The sequence below is a fragment of the Macaca mulatta genome, chromosome 8 (genome assembly GCF_049350105.2).
Source record: "Macaca mulatta isolate MMU2019108-1 chromosome 8, T2T-MMU8v2.0, whole genome shotgun sequence".
Taxonomy (NCBI): Eukaryota; Metazoa; Chordata; class Mammalia; order Primates; family Cercopithecidae; genus Macaca; species Macaca mulatta.
Window position 1 is genome coordinate 73,374,447 of NC_133413.1, and position 18,318 is coordinate 73,392,764.

The following is an 18,318-nucleotide window of genomic DNA, read 5'->3' on the forward strand; positions in this document are numbered from 1 at the left end:
TGTGCTTTTTCTTTTACTCCTTGTCCACCCTTAAAGCCACCATCTAATGTTCTTACTACCTTGACTCCTAAAGTTTATGAAAAAACAAAAACAAAAACAAAAACACACCAAATCCTCTCCTCTTAGTTTCTTTATGTCCTTGTAATCCAGTTTTTTACTCCCAGTACTTCCTTGGAATTGCATTTTGTAACGTTCTCTATTGCCCCAATAATAAGAAAATTTAGTAGTCTTTTTTAGATGTCTTTGGGTCTATGACATTATCAACTGACCTGAAATTCTCTTTTCTATTGTTCTTGAAGTTCTGAACACAGCACTCAATATATGCCATTCTGACATATTGATTGATTTGAGTTAAAGAGGAAGTGGGACAGGGGAGAGGGAGAAAGACAAAAAAAAAAAAGAATGACTGAGAGAGAAGAAAGAGAGAGAGGGAAGGAAGGAAGGAAGAAAGGAAGGAAGGAAGGAAGGAAGGAAGGAAGGAAGGAAGGAAGGAAGGAAGGAAGGAAGGAAGGAGAAAGAGGGAAAGAAAGAAAGAAAGAAAGAAAGAAAGAAAGAAAGAAAGAAAGAAAGAAAGAAAGAAAGAAAGAAAGGAAGGAAGGAAGGAAGGAAGGAAGGAGAAAAAAGAAGACTGAGGGAGGGAGGAAAAAAGGAAGGAGGGAAGGAAGGAAGGAAAGGAAGAAAGAAAGAAAAGGAAGGAGGGAGGGAGGGAAGGAAGGAAGGAAGGAGAAGGGAAGGAAGGAGAAAGAAAGAGAAAGAAAGAAAGAAAGAAAGAAAGAAAGAAAGAAAGAAAGAAAGAAAGAAAGAAAGAAAAGAAAGACGAAAGAGGAAAGAGAGAGAAGAAAAAATAAAGATGAAAGGAAGGAGGAAAGAAAGAGAGGGAGGGAGGAGGGAAGGAAAGAAGGAGCATGGAAGAAGAAAGAAGAAAAAGGAAAGAAAGAAAGAGAGAGGGAGGGAGGGAAGGGAAGGAAGGAGAAAGAAAGAGAAAAAGAAACAAGGAAAGAAAGAAACAAACAAAGAAAGAAAGAAGAAAAGAAGAAAGAGAAAGAAAGAAAGAAGAGGAAAGAAAGAGAAGAAAGAAAAAAGAAAGATGAAGGAAGAAAGAAAGAGAGGGAGGGAGGAGGGAAGGAAGGAAGGAAGGAAAGAAGGAAGGAAGGGAGGGAGGGAGGAGCAAGAAGAAACAAAAAAGAAAAGGAAAGAAAGAAAGAGAGAGAAAGAAAGAAAGAAAGTAAGAAAGAAAAAGAAAGAAAGAAGGAAGGAAGGAAGGAAAGAGGAAGGAAGGAAGGAAAGAAGGAGGGAAGGAAGGAAAGGAAGGAAGGAAGGAAGGAAGGAAGGAAGGAAGGAAGGAAGGAAGGAAGGAAGGAAGGCAGGCAGGCAGGCACACTCCGACCTTCCTAAAAGCAGGGGATAAAACTCCCATGTGGAATGTCTTCTCCCTCCACTGGAAGAAGGAAGACCTTCTTATACCAGAGTTGAAGAGTCAAGGCTGAGAGAAATCTTCGCCAACAACCTGTGTTAAACTAACCCTTATCTTCCTAGCCACTTCTCCATAATCAACTACCTCAGCCCAAGCCCCCTTGCTTTGTTATATTTTCACAATTTACTACTCTTTTTCCAAATAAGTATATAAGTTGTCAACTCTAATTGCAGCTTTGTGGTTTTATTTCCTTATGATGACTCCATGTCATGCAAAACTGATATTAAATTTGTATGCTTTTCTCTCCTGTTAATTTGTCTTATGTAAATTTAATTATCAGGCCCAGCTAAAAACTCTTAAGAGAGTAAAGCTAAAATTGTGCCTTCCCTACAACCTTAACACGCTGTCTTGTCTCCAGGCTGTCCTCACACCTCCTCAACCCTCCTACTTGGTTTTATTTTCTGGTTTCTCTGTTTTCTCTTTGCCCTCTTCTTCCTTGTTCTACAAACTATTCCTTGATAGTCATGTATGTAAGGCAGGAAAAATAATTTTTTCTCTACCCTTCTGAGTTCTTAGCTGGGACTCTTTTTAACAAAAGGCAGATTAACAAGAAACAAACAAGCATAATTTTATTAACATGTATATCTCTCATATATATATATATATATATATATATATATATATATATATGAAACACCCATGGTTAAAATACCAGTTCTTAAATAGGTGACTTAGAATTCAGGCTTATATAACATCTTCAACTGAAAACAAAGAAGGAAGAGTGTGGGGCAGGCCAGTTATAGGAAACTTATGATAGATAAAAACTAATTAGTGAAGTTCCTTATGTACATTTCTCTGATGCCCTCTGCAGGATGACAAAAGTCTAAAGTCATCTCAGGTAGTTAACTTTAGTTTTTACTGGTAGACAAGGAAGGAGGGACATCATTGTAAATTTGTGTCTTGCTTTTAGGCAAATAGGAAAAAGACAGAGAGATCTGTGTATATCTACTTCTTCTCAGTTGCCTTCAGCTCAAAAAATCCTCATGCCAAAGTGGCACATTTTGGGGTGGCATATCTGCTACCCTGCACATATGCTTGCATAAATACAAATGCCATTGTTTATATCTTTTTAACTCTAAAGACAAAAGCAAAGACACCAGTTGTATCAGTTGTCAACCTTCTCAACTGTGATGTGCTTAAATCATCATACAATAGTCTGTTTCCAAGAAGTAAAAGAGAAACAGCATTTGAACTACTAACATTATTTTTAAGATTACTTTGTTGATTTATGGTTTAGCGTTAACCCATTGTATTAGTCTGTTCTCACACTGCTAATAAAGACATCCCAGAGACTGGATAATTTATAAAGGAAAGAGGTTTAATTGACCCATAGTTCAGCATGGCTGGGGAGGCCTCAGGAAACTTACAAACATGGTGGAAGGGGAAGCAAGTTCATCCTTGAGAGAGAAGAATGAGAACCAAGCAAAGGGGAAAGCCTCTTCTAAGACCATTAGATCTTGTGAAAACTTACTCACTATCACTAGAATGGCATGGGGAAAACCACCCCTATGACTCAATTACCTCCAACAGGTCCCTTCCACCACATGTGGGATTATGGGAACTGCAATTCAAGATGAGATTTGGGTGGGGGACACAGTCAAACTATATCACCCATGTATTTCAAAACTACACACTTTGATGTGGTAACTAAAAGCTTCAACAATAAAGTGATTTGTGTTTCTTTTTCTTTATAAAATGTTATTTTCTGTGTTGTATTTCCTTTGATATGCCTTGTATAGAAAACTGAGTTGTCATGTGGTAAGTTTAAAAAAAAGTGTTTATAATCCAGTACTGAGATAGAAATAAGACACAAACTTTAGATAAAATTTTACAATGTAGGTGGGGAAAAGGTGTGATACTTTTCTTCCCCATCGAAAGGGTCACAGTCCACACGCCTAAAACAAAAGAGAGGTTAACAAGAGAAAAGCATTATAGATTTATTCAATCAAAGTTTTACATGACATGGGAGACTTCAGAAATGAAGCCTTAAAGATTCAGGGAAAACTGTCTACTTTTATGTTTTGATTTGATGTGGAATGCACAGCCATGTAGAAAGAAAATCAGACTCAGGCATGGTGGCTCATGGTCCTAGCGATGGTCCTAGCTATGCAGGAGTGGGAGGCAGGAGAATTGGCTTGAGTTCAGGAGTTCAAGAATGGAATGAGCTATGTTCTGACCCCTGAACTCAAGCATGGGCAACAGAAGGAAATTATCTCAAAAAATAAAAAATAAATATGATTGAACCAAATAAGTATGACCTAATGGCAGGAGACTGAATAGGGAAACACAACAAGGCCTGTCTGCTCAGATTCTTCTTGGCTTCTCTGTGTGACATTTCTTCTTTCTGGGTATAGGGTAAGAGCTTTCTGGAGTAACAGTCTTATGTCTACCTTTGGATAAGGTAGGTCAGAGAATTTCTTCATTGCTAGCTCTTACACAGAAAGGCAAGTGGTAGAGTAATATTTCTAGGTTTTATGGCCAGCTGTGGGGGAGAAGGGTTCTGGTTCTATGAACTCTCTTAGGGAAGAGGAATTCTAGTTTCTATGGCCTGCCTTGGGGAGAAAAGAAAGCAGGAGAAAGAAGGGCAGAAGAAGGTCAGAAAGAGACTCCTTCTGAAGCTTTTCCAGTGTCCTTCATGTTCCAAGTACTCAGCATGCCAAATCACCATATTTGGGGGTGTCATTTTCAGAGCTCTCAAACAAAAAACTTAAGAAGTTTGAAGTTTAAGTACAATTTAATGTTATTTATATTCTCATTCAAATTTTAATACAGTCATTGCAAGGAATAGTACCGTTTATAAATATGTTATAGTTCCAACAAATTTAGTGATACCTATGCTGAAAGGTTTTATGAGTGTAACAAATATGTATGATTAGTTCATAAATTGACTCTTGTTTTATTTGTATAATATAAATTTTAGGTAAAGTCATACTGAAATGAACTTGCAGTCTGCAATAGGATAGGTCACTGGGTAAGAATGATTAAGGAATAGAAATCGCTATGAATTTTGAGATCATGCTAGTTCATCCTGAACCTAGTAAATTCTATTAAGATGAGAAATAATACATAGTTCTTCTGTAGTAAGCACATTTAACTGTAAGAAATTAAATCTGATGACCAGAAAAGGGAGCAATCAGTGTGCATCTCTGATGTTTGTGTGCAGGTAAATTGCCTTGCGTTAAACTGAATTTGGTAGCTGAAGCAATTATTTTTCTATAATATTTTCCCTTCAGAGATTAACTGCAAATGATACAGGTAGCAAACCACAACCAAAAAAAATGACCTAAATGTTTTATTATCAATAAAGTTCTGTAACTGTGAAGGTAACTGAATAGCAAACCAACAGTCAAAAGGAAAAAGGTGTAACATGTTTTATTGTTGATATAATTTGAGGCATACTTATAATGGTACTTTGAATTCCTTGAATTGAGGAAAATCTAAAACTGCATAGTAACCCTGCCTACTTATATGCACTGGGAATGTTACTACCCTTGTGATTCACTTACCATATACAGCAGTGTAAAAGGAGGGTTTCCCTACTGTCCTTTTCAGAGAGCTCCACCCTGGTTACTTTCAGTGCCACCCATGGGTAAGTTCAAGGCTTTCCATTTCCCACTAGCTTCCTCTAAGTTTACAGAATTCCAACCTCAATTTCAGTCATTTAGGTGTGTCCTTGGCAACTGAAGTGGAGACTGTCCTCAAAGGAACCTTGGAATGCACAGATGTGCCTCGGTTGTGTTGCATAGCCTGCGGGCAGCCTCTGCACCTCTCAGCAAAGGTCACGTATGGAGCCTGCTCCAACATGGCCCCCTGGCACTAAGACAGAGTTCACTCTTGGAGGGAGTGGAGGCAGGGAAATAAACAAAAGCTGACTCTGCTCCTGCATCCCCAGCTACCCTTCAGAGCAGTGTCCTGGCCCAGGGACTGCTTTGGCCTCTCTCTATCACCACTCCTCCTTCTTCCTGATCTACATGGTGGTTGCAGTCTTTGGATTATTTGAGAGTCAAGGTCCTGGTCCCTAATCTGTTCTTTTCAATCTATTGTTTATGACCACAACATTATGATCTTAGCCCTTCATAGGTTAACACCCCAGAAATACTAAAGGGCATCTCTTAAGGATCAAAAACCAGGCTATTTTTTCCATTAAGAGCTCTGAAAGTGTATTTTAATACATAAAAGTTAAGGTTTGTCTTCTTTGTTCTTGTGATTGACTGTGGTGCTATTTTCTTGAAACAACTGAGGAGGAAGGACCTGGCTCTCTTCAGGGTATAAGGAATGATCAGGGCTTTGGAGGTGGAAGACAGCAAGTAATGTGAGAGAGTGCCACGTGATAGCTAAAAGTAAACACTGCACTATATTATGTCCCAGCTTCACCACTAACTAGCTGTGCTACCATGGGCAAATTCAGTTACTTTGCTATGACTTACTTTCCTCACCGATATTAGTTTCTCAAGACTGCTTTAACAAATCACCACAAAATTGATGGCTTAAACCTCAGAAATTTATTCTGTCACTGTTCTGAAGGCCAGAAGTCTGAAATCAGCTTCACTGAGCCAAATTCAAGGTCTTGGCAGGGCCACGCTCTCTCTGAAGCTTTAGAGGAGAATTCTTCCTGGCCTCTTCCCACTTTTGGTGGCTGGCAGAAATCCTTGCTGGCGGCCACATCCCAGTCTCTGTTTCTATGGTCACATTGCCTTTGCCTCTTCTTCCTTATGTCTAATCTCTGTCTGCCTCCCTCTTATAAGAATGCACACGATTGCATTTAGGGTCCACTCAGATAATCCATGATCACCTCCCCATCTCATGATCCTTAATTTAATCACATCTGCACAGTGCTTTATTGCCATACAAGGTAAAATTCACAGGTTCCAGGGATTAGAAGCTAAGTGTCATTGGTGGAGACAATTATTCAGCCTGCTATAAATTAGGTTGATCATTAAAGTACCCACACGAACATTCAAGAACATAATATGTGAAATTCACTTAGAACAACATCTACTATGCCATAAAGCATTCAACAATATTTATCCCATGATAGTGATGTTCATGATGCAACAACAATAAAATGCAGCCAAAAAGTTTCAAGGTAGAAATTATTTTTAAATAAAAGTATATGGAAGATCTCATCTCTGGATTTTTTTTAAATGTGTTACCTTTAAAATGTTAATATTAATCAAAGGATTGTATCTCCACATTTAATAATTATAACCCAATAATTTAGGCATATAATACATGCAGCCACTTGGGGCTTTGTCTTTTGTTACTTTTCACTTGAAATTGAAATCATTGTAGCAATTTCATCCACCCTGAATTCTTTCTAGGGTCAAAGGCAAAGACGTGATGTAATACAATTTTCTCATTTTGCTCTTTTGTCTCCTACCCACCTAGGACACCGATCTAATGACATTCAATATCTCTGTACATCGGTCATGGTGGAGAGAACATGGGCCTGGTTGTGTCAGAAGAGTGCTGCCTCCCTCAGCCCATGGCATGATGGACGATTACACGTACGTCTCCGTCACAGGCTGCATCGTTGACTTCCAGTACCTGGAGGTCATCCACAGTGCTGTCCAAATACTACTCTCTGTAAGTGTCACTTTTGTATCATTATCTAATCTGAACTCTTCTTTACTGGCATTTTTTTCTCCACACCTACGTGATAGAAAATGCCTCAGATAAGCACACAGAGAACATCCAACAGAAATAGCAGCAATTATGGTACCACTAGTTATACCTGATGGCAGGTTACACCTTTTTTCTCTTGGTATCTAGACATTTTGTATTTAGAAGCAGTTAGTGACTGTCATTTCTAACTTACGATACAATCCACACTATTCAATGAAATAGTATCACCATCCACCAGAAGTGGTCCCTTTTCTCTTAGCTGCCTCAGGTTCTTCTGCTAATGCATTCTTCCGCTAAATTTCCAGAGAAAGAAGGATGGAAACACCCGCAGCCAATGGCTTGCTCAGTCTAATAAACCTGACATTTCATTAATTCCTTAAAAAACAAATCCTACTAGAGACCCTTTGCATTTTAGTGCCTAAAATCTGGCATCAGAATACAATTCCATATACAGAAATGAGAAGGAAATGATGTGATTAGTCCGTAGAACATTTATGTGCAAGGGACTCCTTAAAAGTAATTTTCTTCTACCAGACTGCCCCACTCACAGTTTGACCACAATGAGGAGTGGAATTAATTTAAGGATGTGTAACATCATCAAGAACAATGTTCCTTTGAGATCCAAGCAGGACTTATCACCTAGTTTGAGTCAATATTCCAATAAAACCATTCTCAACTCACTATTCACATAAACCAACCATCTCAGTTCTGTTCAGCTGGTTAGCTTAGTAGGAATAAGAGACACAGAATCATTAGTAAATAAATAGATAGCAGAAATATCAGTGGTATGTCAATGAAGAAAGTACCTTGGAATTAATTATAGAAAAATCTTTAAGAAATCCTTGCTATCACTTACTGTATTCATTATCTACTACTATGTAACAAACCACTCCAAAATGCAATTGCTTGAAACAATATTAATTTATTGCTTAGAGTTCTGTGCATTAGGAATTTGGGCACATATCAGCCAGGTAGTTCCTCTGCTTTATATGGTATTAGATAAAGTCACTCATATAAACTCCACACAATATTGACTAGGGTCACTGATGTGAGCCTGTCAATCTGGAGCTCTGCTAGGACTGGAATGTCCAAAGAGGCCTCACTCACATCTCTGGTGCTGGTTGTTGGCCCCATTCTCCTGCACACGCATATGGCTTCTCTTTCTTAAACAAACAAACAAACAAACAAAACTTTAAAGCAGTTTTTTCCAATTCTGTGAAGAAAGTCATTGGTAGCTTGATGGGGATGGCATTGAATCTAGAAATTACCTTGGGCAGTATGGCCATTTTCACAATATTGATTCTTCCTTTCCATGAGCATGGTATGTTCTTCCATTTGTTTGTGTCCTCTTTTATTTCACTGAGCAGTGGTTTGTAGTTCTCCTTGAAGAGGTCCTTTACGTCCCTTGTAAGTTGGATTCCTAGGTATTTTATTCTCTTTTAAGCTATTGTGAATGAAAGTTCATTCATGATTTGGCTCTCTGTTTGTCTGTTACTGCTGTATAAGAACCCAGCCATCCCATTACTGGGTATATACCCAAAGGATTATAAATCATGCTGCTATAAAGACACATGCACATGTATGTTTATTGCAGCACTATTCACAATAGCAAAGACTTGGAATCAACCCAAATGTCCATCAGTGACAGACTGGATTAAGAAAATGTGGCACATATACACCATGGAATACTATGCAGCCATAAAAAAGGATGAGTTTGTGTCCTTTGTAGGAACATGGATGCAGCTGGAAACCATCATTCTCAGCAAACTATCACAAGAACAGAAAACCAAACACCACATGTTCTCACTCATAGGTGGGAACTGAACAATGAGATCACTTGGACTCGGGAAGGGGAACATCACACACCGGGGCCTGTTATGGGGAGGGGGGAGGAGGGACGGATGGCATTGGGAGTTATACCTGATGTAAATTGACGAGTTGATGGGTGCTGACGAGTTGATGGGTGCAGCACACCAACATGGCACAAGTATACATATGTAATAAACCTGCACATTGTGCACATGTACCCTAGAACTTAAAGTATAATAACAATAAAAAAAATTTTTTTTTAATGACAGATTCTCAGGCAATGAGTTAGCTGAATAATAAAAGGAAAAGCCAACATGCAAGCATTTATCAAGCCTCTACTGGAGTAATGCTTGCTATTGCTTCATTAGCTACAGCAAATCTATGACCCAGCCTGTAGTCAGTGTGAGAGGGGGCTATCAAAAGGTGAGAAGACAAGGAGGCATGGCTCTTCTAGGGCCACCAATGTGGTGCTCTTATCTCATTTACTCAATCTACTAGTTACTGTTCTTTAATTTGCATGTCTCAAGTTTTAAAATGATGTTTTAGAGCACATTTGAATTTAAAAGTAACTTTAATATTTGTATCACATGTGGCAAAGAAAGGGTCATTATTCATAATGCACAATGAGCTCATTTAAATGAGTACTAAAACCATGAATATTTAGTAATTAATTCAATGAACAGTAGGAACAAATGTGTTCACATAAGGGAAAAACATCCAAATTGTAAACAGTTTGGTATAAAATATAATTATTGATACTAACCTGATGCATGCAAGTTAACTTTGAAAAATTATTTTCACTAATTTAGCAATTTGTAAAGGTAACGCTAAATAGAATTGTAATTCACTTATTTATAGAGGCAGTCTTTGTCTCAAAGACCGTTAAAATGCCTGTAACTTTTGGTCCTGTAACCCTACTCAGTGGACTTTCTTCTAAGAAAATAATTCAACAGAAAGAAATAGCTACCTGCATTATTTTCATTTCAGTGTTTTTTAAAATAGCAAATCTGGATATGTATAAATATATGCAATTAAAGGCATGGCATAACAATTTATAGTACATCAACTTGATGAATAGAAAGTAATAACTATGTTAATTTTTAAGACCACATATAAAACATGAAACAGTTTTTTTATGATTCAAGTACATAATCTAGGAAGAAAGTTTAGATACAAAAAGATTTAGAAGTATGGATATGCCTTCCCAAAAAATGTTTTTACACAATGTATGATATTTTAAATCATATTTCAATACTAATTTTAAACAATAATTAAATACTATTTAATTATCATATTTGTATATTTGATTTGTATAGAACAGCAGAAGAGATGTTATAGTCGCTTTTCTTAAATGATCAACCAATCCTAATCTCATAATTTTTATTTGATCATTTAAAGGCACTCATAAATCTTAGTTATTATAAAATATTTCATTTTAGTGGACTGACCAGTTCTGGGGTTAAAAAGTCAATAATAACAATATCCAATTTAAGTTCCTTTTTAATTTTCAGTGTTAGTTATTTACTGGTAAACATAGATTCGTATGCTCATGTTGATTAGCACACACACACATACACACACATATAAAGGAGCTCATTTTTATGACTAGTAAAAAAATCCTAATCTCCAAACTTGGCAAAGATTTTTTAAACTCACCTTACTGATTTCTCTTTGCAGCTAATTTTACACATATATTGTCTGGAATCCTCACTGTCAATATATTCTCCCTCATATCTGATAGGTGACAAGTCTCATTCTTTAACAAACCTTTGGAGGTTGTCACCATAGTCGGAGCTGGGGTCTTATGAGAATTGCCATCCCTATGCCTCTTGCATTGTATCTCTCTGTTCACATCAACATTTGTCACTGTTCTCTGCCCTTCATATCAGACACATTCAGCTTAGTGATAAATTAAAACTCAATAGAGAAGGGTAAAAAGTAATATTAGACCACAAGGTATCCTATAGAATCTTTGTTCTCCAAAGGCTGTATGGCTCTCTGTTCATTGGCTTATAGAATATATTGCACAATGTCAGAGCAGACAGTACTATTGCTGCTTCAGTAACATGCTCACAGAGTGTAAGAATGTAAATCAAAAGATAGGTGAAACTGAACTTTTGAAATATGTCCCAATTACTTTTAATTGTACCTCTCCAAAACTGTAAATATAGTTAAATTTTTTTTTAAATTTCTGTGTTAACATTTGCATTTGTTTAACAAACTCAGCATGCTCTTGGAGCTGCTCTCTGTGCTTTTCAAATATGAACTCACTTAATTCTCAAAATGACCCATGAGGGTAGTGTTATTATAGTCATTTTACATGTGTGAAAACTGAGACACATGGAGAAGTTAAAAAATGTGCCCAACATCCCACAGCTTGTGAGTGAAGATGGACCTCAAACCCCAGGCAGACAATTCCTCGTCATGAAGAGAGGACTTCTCCCTGCAACACCTTGCAGAGTTCAGAGGTAAACTCTGTCAGATCTGTACAGCTATGCATCTGCTGTTGGGCTGATGGGATTTAATTGCAGCTCCACTATTAGAAAGTAAAAATAAAAGTACAATTATGTCTAATAGTCAAAAGATTGGCGAACAGTTAAAAATGTTTCCTCTCACCCTTGAAAACGTGTCTCAACTGCCTTTCTGGTGGTGGTTTATTTTTTTAACAGATTATTTTAACATTTGTCAAATGCTAAATATATTGGACTCTTTTTTTTTTTTTTTTTCTTTTTTGCTTACTAGGGCTTTCCAGGGTCTGGTAAGAGGAAAGAAATCATGACCAACTTCTTCTGTCCCAAAAGCCTTCCGGAATTACCCTTTTACCAGAAAATCTATTTTTATATAAAATAAATGGCTTCTGCTCATACAAAATTTTGAGCTGCTTCGAAGAGCTAGATAGAACTATTAAAGATTTAGATTGAGTTACTCCCCATACACCATCTCTGGTCTCTGTATTCAGTTCCATCCTCAGAAAAGTAAAGCAACAGTTTATCTAAAGTTCCACTCACCCAAGGAATCATTTATTGGATCATCACAATATTGAGAAGTGTTTATGGCTGTGGGAGAATTTCCATGCCAAAAATATTCAGAGGGCTTTGGCAGAAACGTTTGTGTTCAGAAGCCAGAGTATACCTGGTCAGTCAAACTGTTGGGGCTTGGAACTGTCCATTTAGTGAGCTGTGATTTTAAGTAATTTCATTCTCTGTATTCGTGTCTATGCAGTATACTATCTTGGTGAAATGTGTAGACATTTTTGTCAGACTTACTGAAATATAATTCACATACCATACAATTCATCATTTTAAAGTGTACAATTCAATAGCTTTCAGTCTACTCACAGATATGTGCAACCATCACCATGGTCAATTTTAAGACATAATTATCACCTTGGAAAGAAAGCATGACCCCTTAGCTATCACAACCTACGCCTTCTTCCTCCCCAGCTCTAAGCAACTACTAATCTAATTTCTGTCTCTATAGACTTGCCTCTACAGGATATGTCATATAAATGAAACCACATAATGTGGTCTTTCGAGTTTGGCTTCTTTCACTTAGCACATATTTTTAAGGTTCACCCACATAGCATGTATCAGAACTTCCTTTTTTATGGCTGAATAATATTCTATCATACATTTACTCTTAATATCTGTGCCTGTTACAGACATATGTACAATATTTGGCAAAATTTTCAGAACTAAAATTTAAATTTAGTTAACCTTCACCTTCCCACCAATAAATTCTAAGAGGAATTTAGGCAATCCACTGTGTATTTTATCTACATAGCACCATATGTTCATCTTTTGGAAACATCTGGGTTACAGATAGCAATTGATAGGTCTTACACAGATGTCTAGTCTTACATAAATCCAATATTATGGTTATCTATCATTTGTCCACAGCATCTATGGGTTTTAACAATTTAAAGCATGTGAAAATTTAAAGCTCATATTCCTCTTATACCATAACACTCTCCATAACAGTATGCATAGGATTAGTATTTTTTTTCTGTATGCCAATCAGTTATCCCAACCACAAATTTTATGCCATCACTAAACAACAGAATTCAGTCTCTTGAGCCCTGATGCTTATGATTACCCCAGACAGAAACATTTGTGGGTCTTCATAAATTATTACTGCCATACTAGTTTCAAATAATCTCCTAAATATTGATTATTAAATGCAAACGTGAGTTATGACATTTGGTAGACTTAAATATTCTTTCATGAGAGAAATGAAAAACTTAATTAGAAATCTTAACTAACACAAAAGTCACTAATATAGAAAATCTGAAATCCATTTAATAATTAATCAATCAAACATTATGACTGAGGGCTTATGGAAATATTAGAGGCAAGAAAGCTAATTTTTTGGTGCATTACTTGGGATAATTTAATGTCATTCAGATGTTGGCAGATTTTTCAATTTTAGCCTTAGTTTAGAGTAACTATTAGATGGAAAATAGTAGCTTTTCATAATAACAAGAGTTCATTCAAATACATTTCCATGTCACTTGAAATTGGCAAATTTGTATAAATTTCATTAAGAAAATTTTATATCACTTTTTGTATTCTTTCTAAATGGAAACAGGCTGTTTCATTCATTCAGAGAAACATATTCAGAAGCCCCTACTCTGTAAGAGCATGGTGCTGAGAGCTCAGAGATGCAAGGATGGAGATCAACTAAGCAAGGTTGAACTGACATGGTCCTTCCTGCTGTACCTTCCAGCCTACTAGGGGAGATGAAGCCGGCAGTCAAAGTGCCATAACTTAGGACAGAAAATGAGAGTTCTAAACTTAATTTCTCGGTGACATGACAACTCATAGAAGGAAGTAGTGTTCAGGAAAGTTGTGATATTTAACTTCCATCTAAGGCGTTCACTCTTGGATGGGGAGAAAGGAAAAGGAATTCTATACAGAAGGAACAGCATTAGCAAAGAAATAAAAATAAGAGATCAGAGGAATAATAAGTGCAGTGCCCTTTGGCTTGAGCAAAGTGTTTATGCACAGAAGCAGTGGCTTAAAGATGGAAAGAAAGGTTGAGGATAATCATGAAGGGGCTTGAATGCCAAGTGAAGGTCTTTGGCCTTTGCAGTAAGTCAAATAAGGAGCTATGTTTCTGTTTGTAAACAGGTAAGTGACATATATGGAATTCTGAAGTAAGGAGGCTATTCTGAATGGCATGTGCAGAGTGGATCAGATATGTAGAAACAGGTATTAGGGTATTCCTAGAAAGCTTGGACCCATTCTCCTCAGAGTGTCCTGGAAATACATGTCTCAGAAATTCAATCTCGAGAAGGACTTCACAGTGACATAAGTTTGACTAGCATCATGTTATACCACTTCTTGGAGATTCACTATGTGAATTAACGTATACAAATTCCTGAGAAACCCGACTGTAAACAAAACAAAACAAAAACTCATGGCAAACAAAGTGAGAGACTCTGCCAGATTAAAGGAGACTGAGGAAACATGACAACTAATAAAACTTGTGACTCTACACCAAAACACAGACATTAATGAGACAACTGTTGAAAGTTGTTTAAAATCTGTGGATTAGACAATAGTATTGTGTCAACATTAATTTCCTGGTTTTTATAATTATACTGTGGCTGTATAAGATGCTAACACTTGAGGAATATGGGTGAAGGGTATACAAAAATTCGTTGCATTATTTTTTAAAATTTTTAGTAAGTCTGAAATTACTTCAAAATTAAACTTTAAAAATATTTTTATAATTAAAAGTATAACTGCATTTCCAACCAATCATCTAAGATAAACACTTTTGGAAATACTGGAAAAGTTTTAGGAAAAGTTATGAGGTATCAATGGAAATATAAATCAAAGGACATTCCCAAAAATATTACTGCGACTGGTCCCTTGATGACAAGGGAGGTGAAGGGCACTGTGTGGACAGCCTGCACTCCCAAGAGAGGCAGGGGAATTTATATCCACAGAGCAGCCGGGAGAAAGAGCTGGGTTGACAGAGTAAATGAGTTTAGATGTGGACACATGATGAATCATGACACCATTCTTGCTCTTAACATATTTTAGGTACATATATATGTTTTAAACTTAGTTACCTACTTGAGATAATGAAATCCCCTCTCTTGCTCTTTCAGTCAGAATAGCCCCCATTGCAATGACTGACTGGGAAAGGGAAATTAGAAACAGAATTATCCAAAAGAATTCACAAGAATCCCAATATGAATTTTTGAAAACATGGTTTATTTCATATCTCCACATTATTCAGAAGTATACAAGAAACTTGGGATTCTTCACTTAATATATGGTCCCTGGAGATTCTCAAATGCTTCCTGAAACCCTAACACTCTAGTAGTATCCGTAAAGACATAGTTAATCACATTCTTTTTTCTATAACCTGTAAAACAATGAAAACACAAAGTAATTTTTTAAAAATTACATTCTCTTGACCATAAGATAATAACTACATCAAGATTATTGTCTGAATTTTAGTTTTTTATATAGGTGGGTTTTTGGTGAAAACTTATTCAATACGATACCTTACTAATTGAATTACATAGAACCTTCACGGATGGGTTGTTCTGGAGATCTAAGTAGAGGATTAATCTTGAGTGTAAAACTTGCTAAATTTTAACAGTATTGAATTTAGTAATGGTAGAAATCAATTGAATCCTCTTCATCAATAGAGTAATAGGATTAGAAATGTGCCTAAGGAAGATGAATTGTGTAGCAGCTGCAGACTGTATTTCAGGGAAGATTTAGAGTCAGAACAATCCTGCAGATAGGTGGGGGATGATGAAGGCCTGAGCTAGAACAGCATGAGGAAGGTAGAACTAGAGAGACTTATGGGACAGAGATCAAATCAGAAGAATGTGGTCATTAATTGGATAAGACAGCAATTGAAAGAAAAATTCCGAAGATAATACTCAGATTTTGAGCACAGGAGACAAGTGAAATTGCAGTAATGCTGCAGAAAGAGAGAAATAATGATTAGACAGCCAATGGCAGGTAAACTTCAGTCATTTCATTTAATCTATCACATAATAAAAACAAGTTTAATTTTAATTTAAGGCGGAGAGTCAAAGAATTATTCCTGGCAATGAAGAACCTTAACAAATGCTGGGATACAGGAAGCCTCTCCACCTGTCAGCAAGGTGGGGAGTTGACTCTGAATGGGTAATGTCAGGTATTGTTTAGCACTTTACATCTACTGCATCCTACTGTTGCTTACTTTTCATTTACTTTTTCTATTTCTCCTAGTAGGTTTGTCCTAGAAGAATTTTTTAAATTTTTTTTAATTTTTCTTTTCCGTTTTTTTTTTTTTTTTTTTTTACCACCTTGCCTTGGACATAACAGGCTCACAGTGTATATTGCATAATTACTAGCATATGAGACATTTATGTATAGGTAAGCAAAACTAAGTGAACTAATTGTGGAGACTCAAAAGTCATGTGGAGGAAGGAAAACTGTGCTGCAAAGTAATGACAGCATGTGTTGTGTACTCTGTAATTTACTTTAAATAATGTTCTGTGTATGTGTACTGGGTTTACTGCTTATCCTGGGAAGGTGGGGGAAGATGGGGGTGGATTGGTCGTGCTCAGTTCACACTTAGAGTATGCGTATCAGAAGGGCCGTTCACAGTTTAAAGACTAAACAAAAGCCCACATGTCAGAGACAGCTTCTAAAGCTTTTAGCATCTATTCCCTGATCAACACCAAGAAGTGTTTACTTAGTATATTGAGTATTAGAAACGATGTTACCTTGGTGAAATGAATGGATCTCGAGTTATATGAATTGACTGTATATATTCTTCAGGCATTCCTAGCTGCTTTGCCTGCACAGAGCATCTGAATGCAGTAAGCTTCTGGCCCTACACTTTGTTCAGATACTTGAGGATTCCATTGCCTGACTCCAGCTGGAAGTATGGCTGCATGTTCTACTAGAATATTGTCAGAAGCAGCTTTCCATATTGCCAAAAAGAACAGACAACTGGGACTTTAGCAAGCTTGCAGAATAGGTTTTGTGACTGTTTTTATGCTGTTTGCTAATAAATATTGGTATGTGTAAGGCAGAGTTTATATTGAGACTTGCTTGGTTTCTGGTAGCTAGCCTATGGGAGAGAAACAATTTGGCCCTTTACTTTCCCTAGATATCTACTCCCCACCAAAAAGATTTTATGATTGTAAATAATCAAATTAGTTTACTCAATATGTATCAGAGTAGCCTAGGAAGACTTCTTTTAGGAAGTAGCATTGCCAGACGTGGTAGCTCACACCTGTAATCCCAGCACTTTGGGAGGCTGAGGTGGGTGGATCACCTGAGGTCAGGAGTTCCAGACCAGCCTGGCCAATATGGTGAAACCCTGTCTCTACTAAAAATATAAAAATTAGCTAGGTGTGGTGGTGGTCACCTGAAATCCCAGCTACCTGGTAGGCTGAGGCAGAAGAATAGCTTGAACCCAGGAGGTGGAGGTGTCAGTGAGCCGAGATAAGGCCATTGCAGTCCAGCCTGGGCAACAAGAGCAAAACTCTGTCTCAAAAAAAAGAGAAAAAGGGTGGCATTTGAGCTGAAATGGACTCATTTGAAGACTGGAGCTAAGAATATTCCAAGGGAAACAAAGATTCACATGGGTAGAACTTAGCACACAAAGAAAAGAGTGATTAAAGATGAAATTAGAGAAGTAAGTAGAGGTTAAAGAAGATGTGACACACTATTTAAGACATTGGGATGGTGTCACCATATTTCAACCAGAAGAATGGCATGCTCTATATTTAGGAAAGCAACTCTGAAACTACTCAAGAGAATGGATTGGGGAGAACAAGGCTATCACAGTAGACCACATGAGAGAAGATGGTAGCTTGGCTTTGGGTGGTAGCAGTAGAAATAGAAATGACTAGATAACAGTTCTGGCAGGAAAAGACGAAGTGGTACATTATGAAAAGGAAAAAAGAGGATGAGGCTTAGGTTTTGGATTTGAGCAACAAGATAGATGATACTGCTGCTTACTAAGATGACAGAGTTCAGAGATTTTGTTCCACTGGTAGCTTGTATCTCTTTTAAACTTGAATAAAAAGTACAGAACAAACAGATTTTTAAAAAATTTCAATAATTAGAGAAATCTTTCTAGATCTATCAAACAACTTACATAGGCCGGGCACAGTGGCTCATGCCTGTAATCTCAGCACTTTGGGAGGCCGAGGCAGGTAGATCACAAGGTCAGGAGATCGAGATTATCCCGGCTAATGCGGTTAAATCGTGTCTCTACTAAAAATACAAAAAATTAGCTCGGCATGGTGGTGGGCACCTGTAGTCTCAGCTACTCAGGAGGCTGAGGCAGGAGAATGGTATGAACCTGGGAGGCAGAGCTTGCAGTGAACTGAGATCAAGCCACTGCACTACAGACTGGACAACAAGTGCGAGACTCCGCCT

The 18,318-nt window shown here is 37.2% G+C and overlaps 1 protein-coding gene across 4 annotated transcripts in view; it reads left to right on the forward strand.

Moving 5' to 3' along the window:
- Positions 1-18,318, forward strand: part of NKAIN3 (sodium/potassium transporting ATPase interacting 3) — a 731,409-nt gene that overhangs the window by 476,977 nt on the left and 236,114 nt on the right. For all 4 annotated transcript variants that reach the window (XR_001446689.3, XM_015145447.3, XM_015145448.3 and 1 more), the window contains exon 4: positions 6,863-7,060. Coding sequence is in view for 3 of the 4 variants with exons in the window: in XM_015145447.3 (XP_015000933.1) it covers positions 6,863-7,060 (198 nt within the window). In the remaining variant the exon portion in view is untranslated. The remainder of the gene's footprint in view (positions 1-6,862; positions 7,061-18,318) is intronic.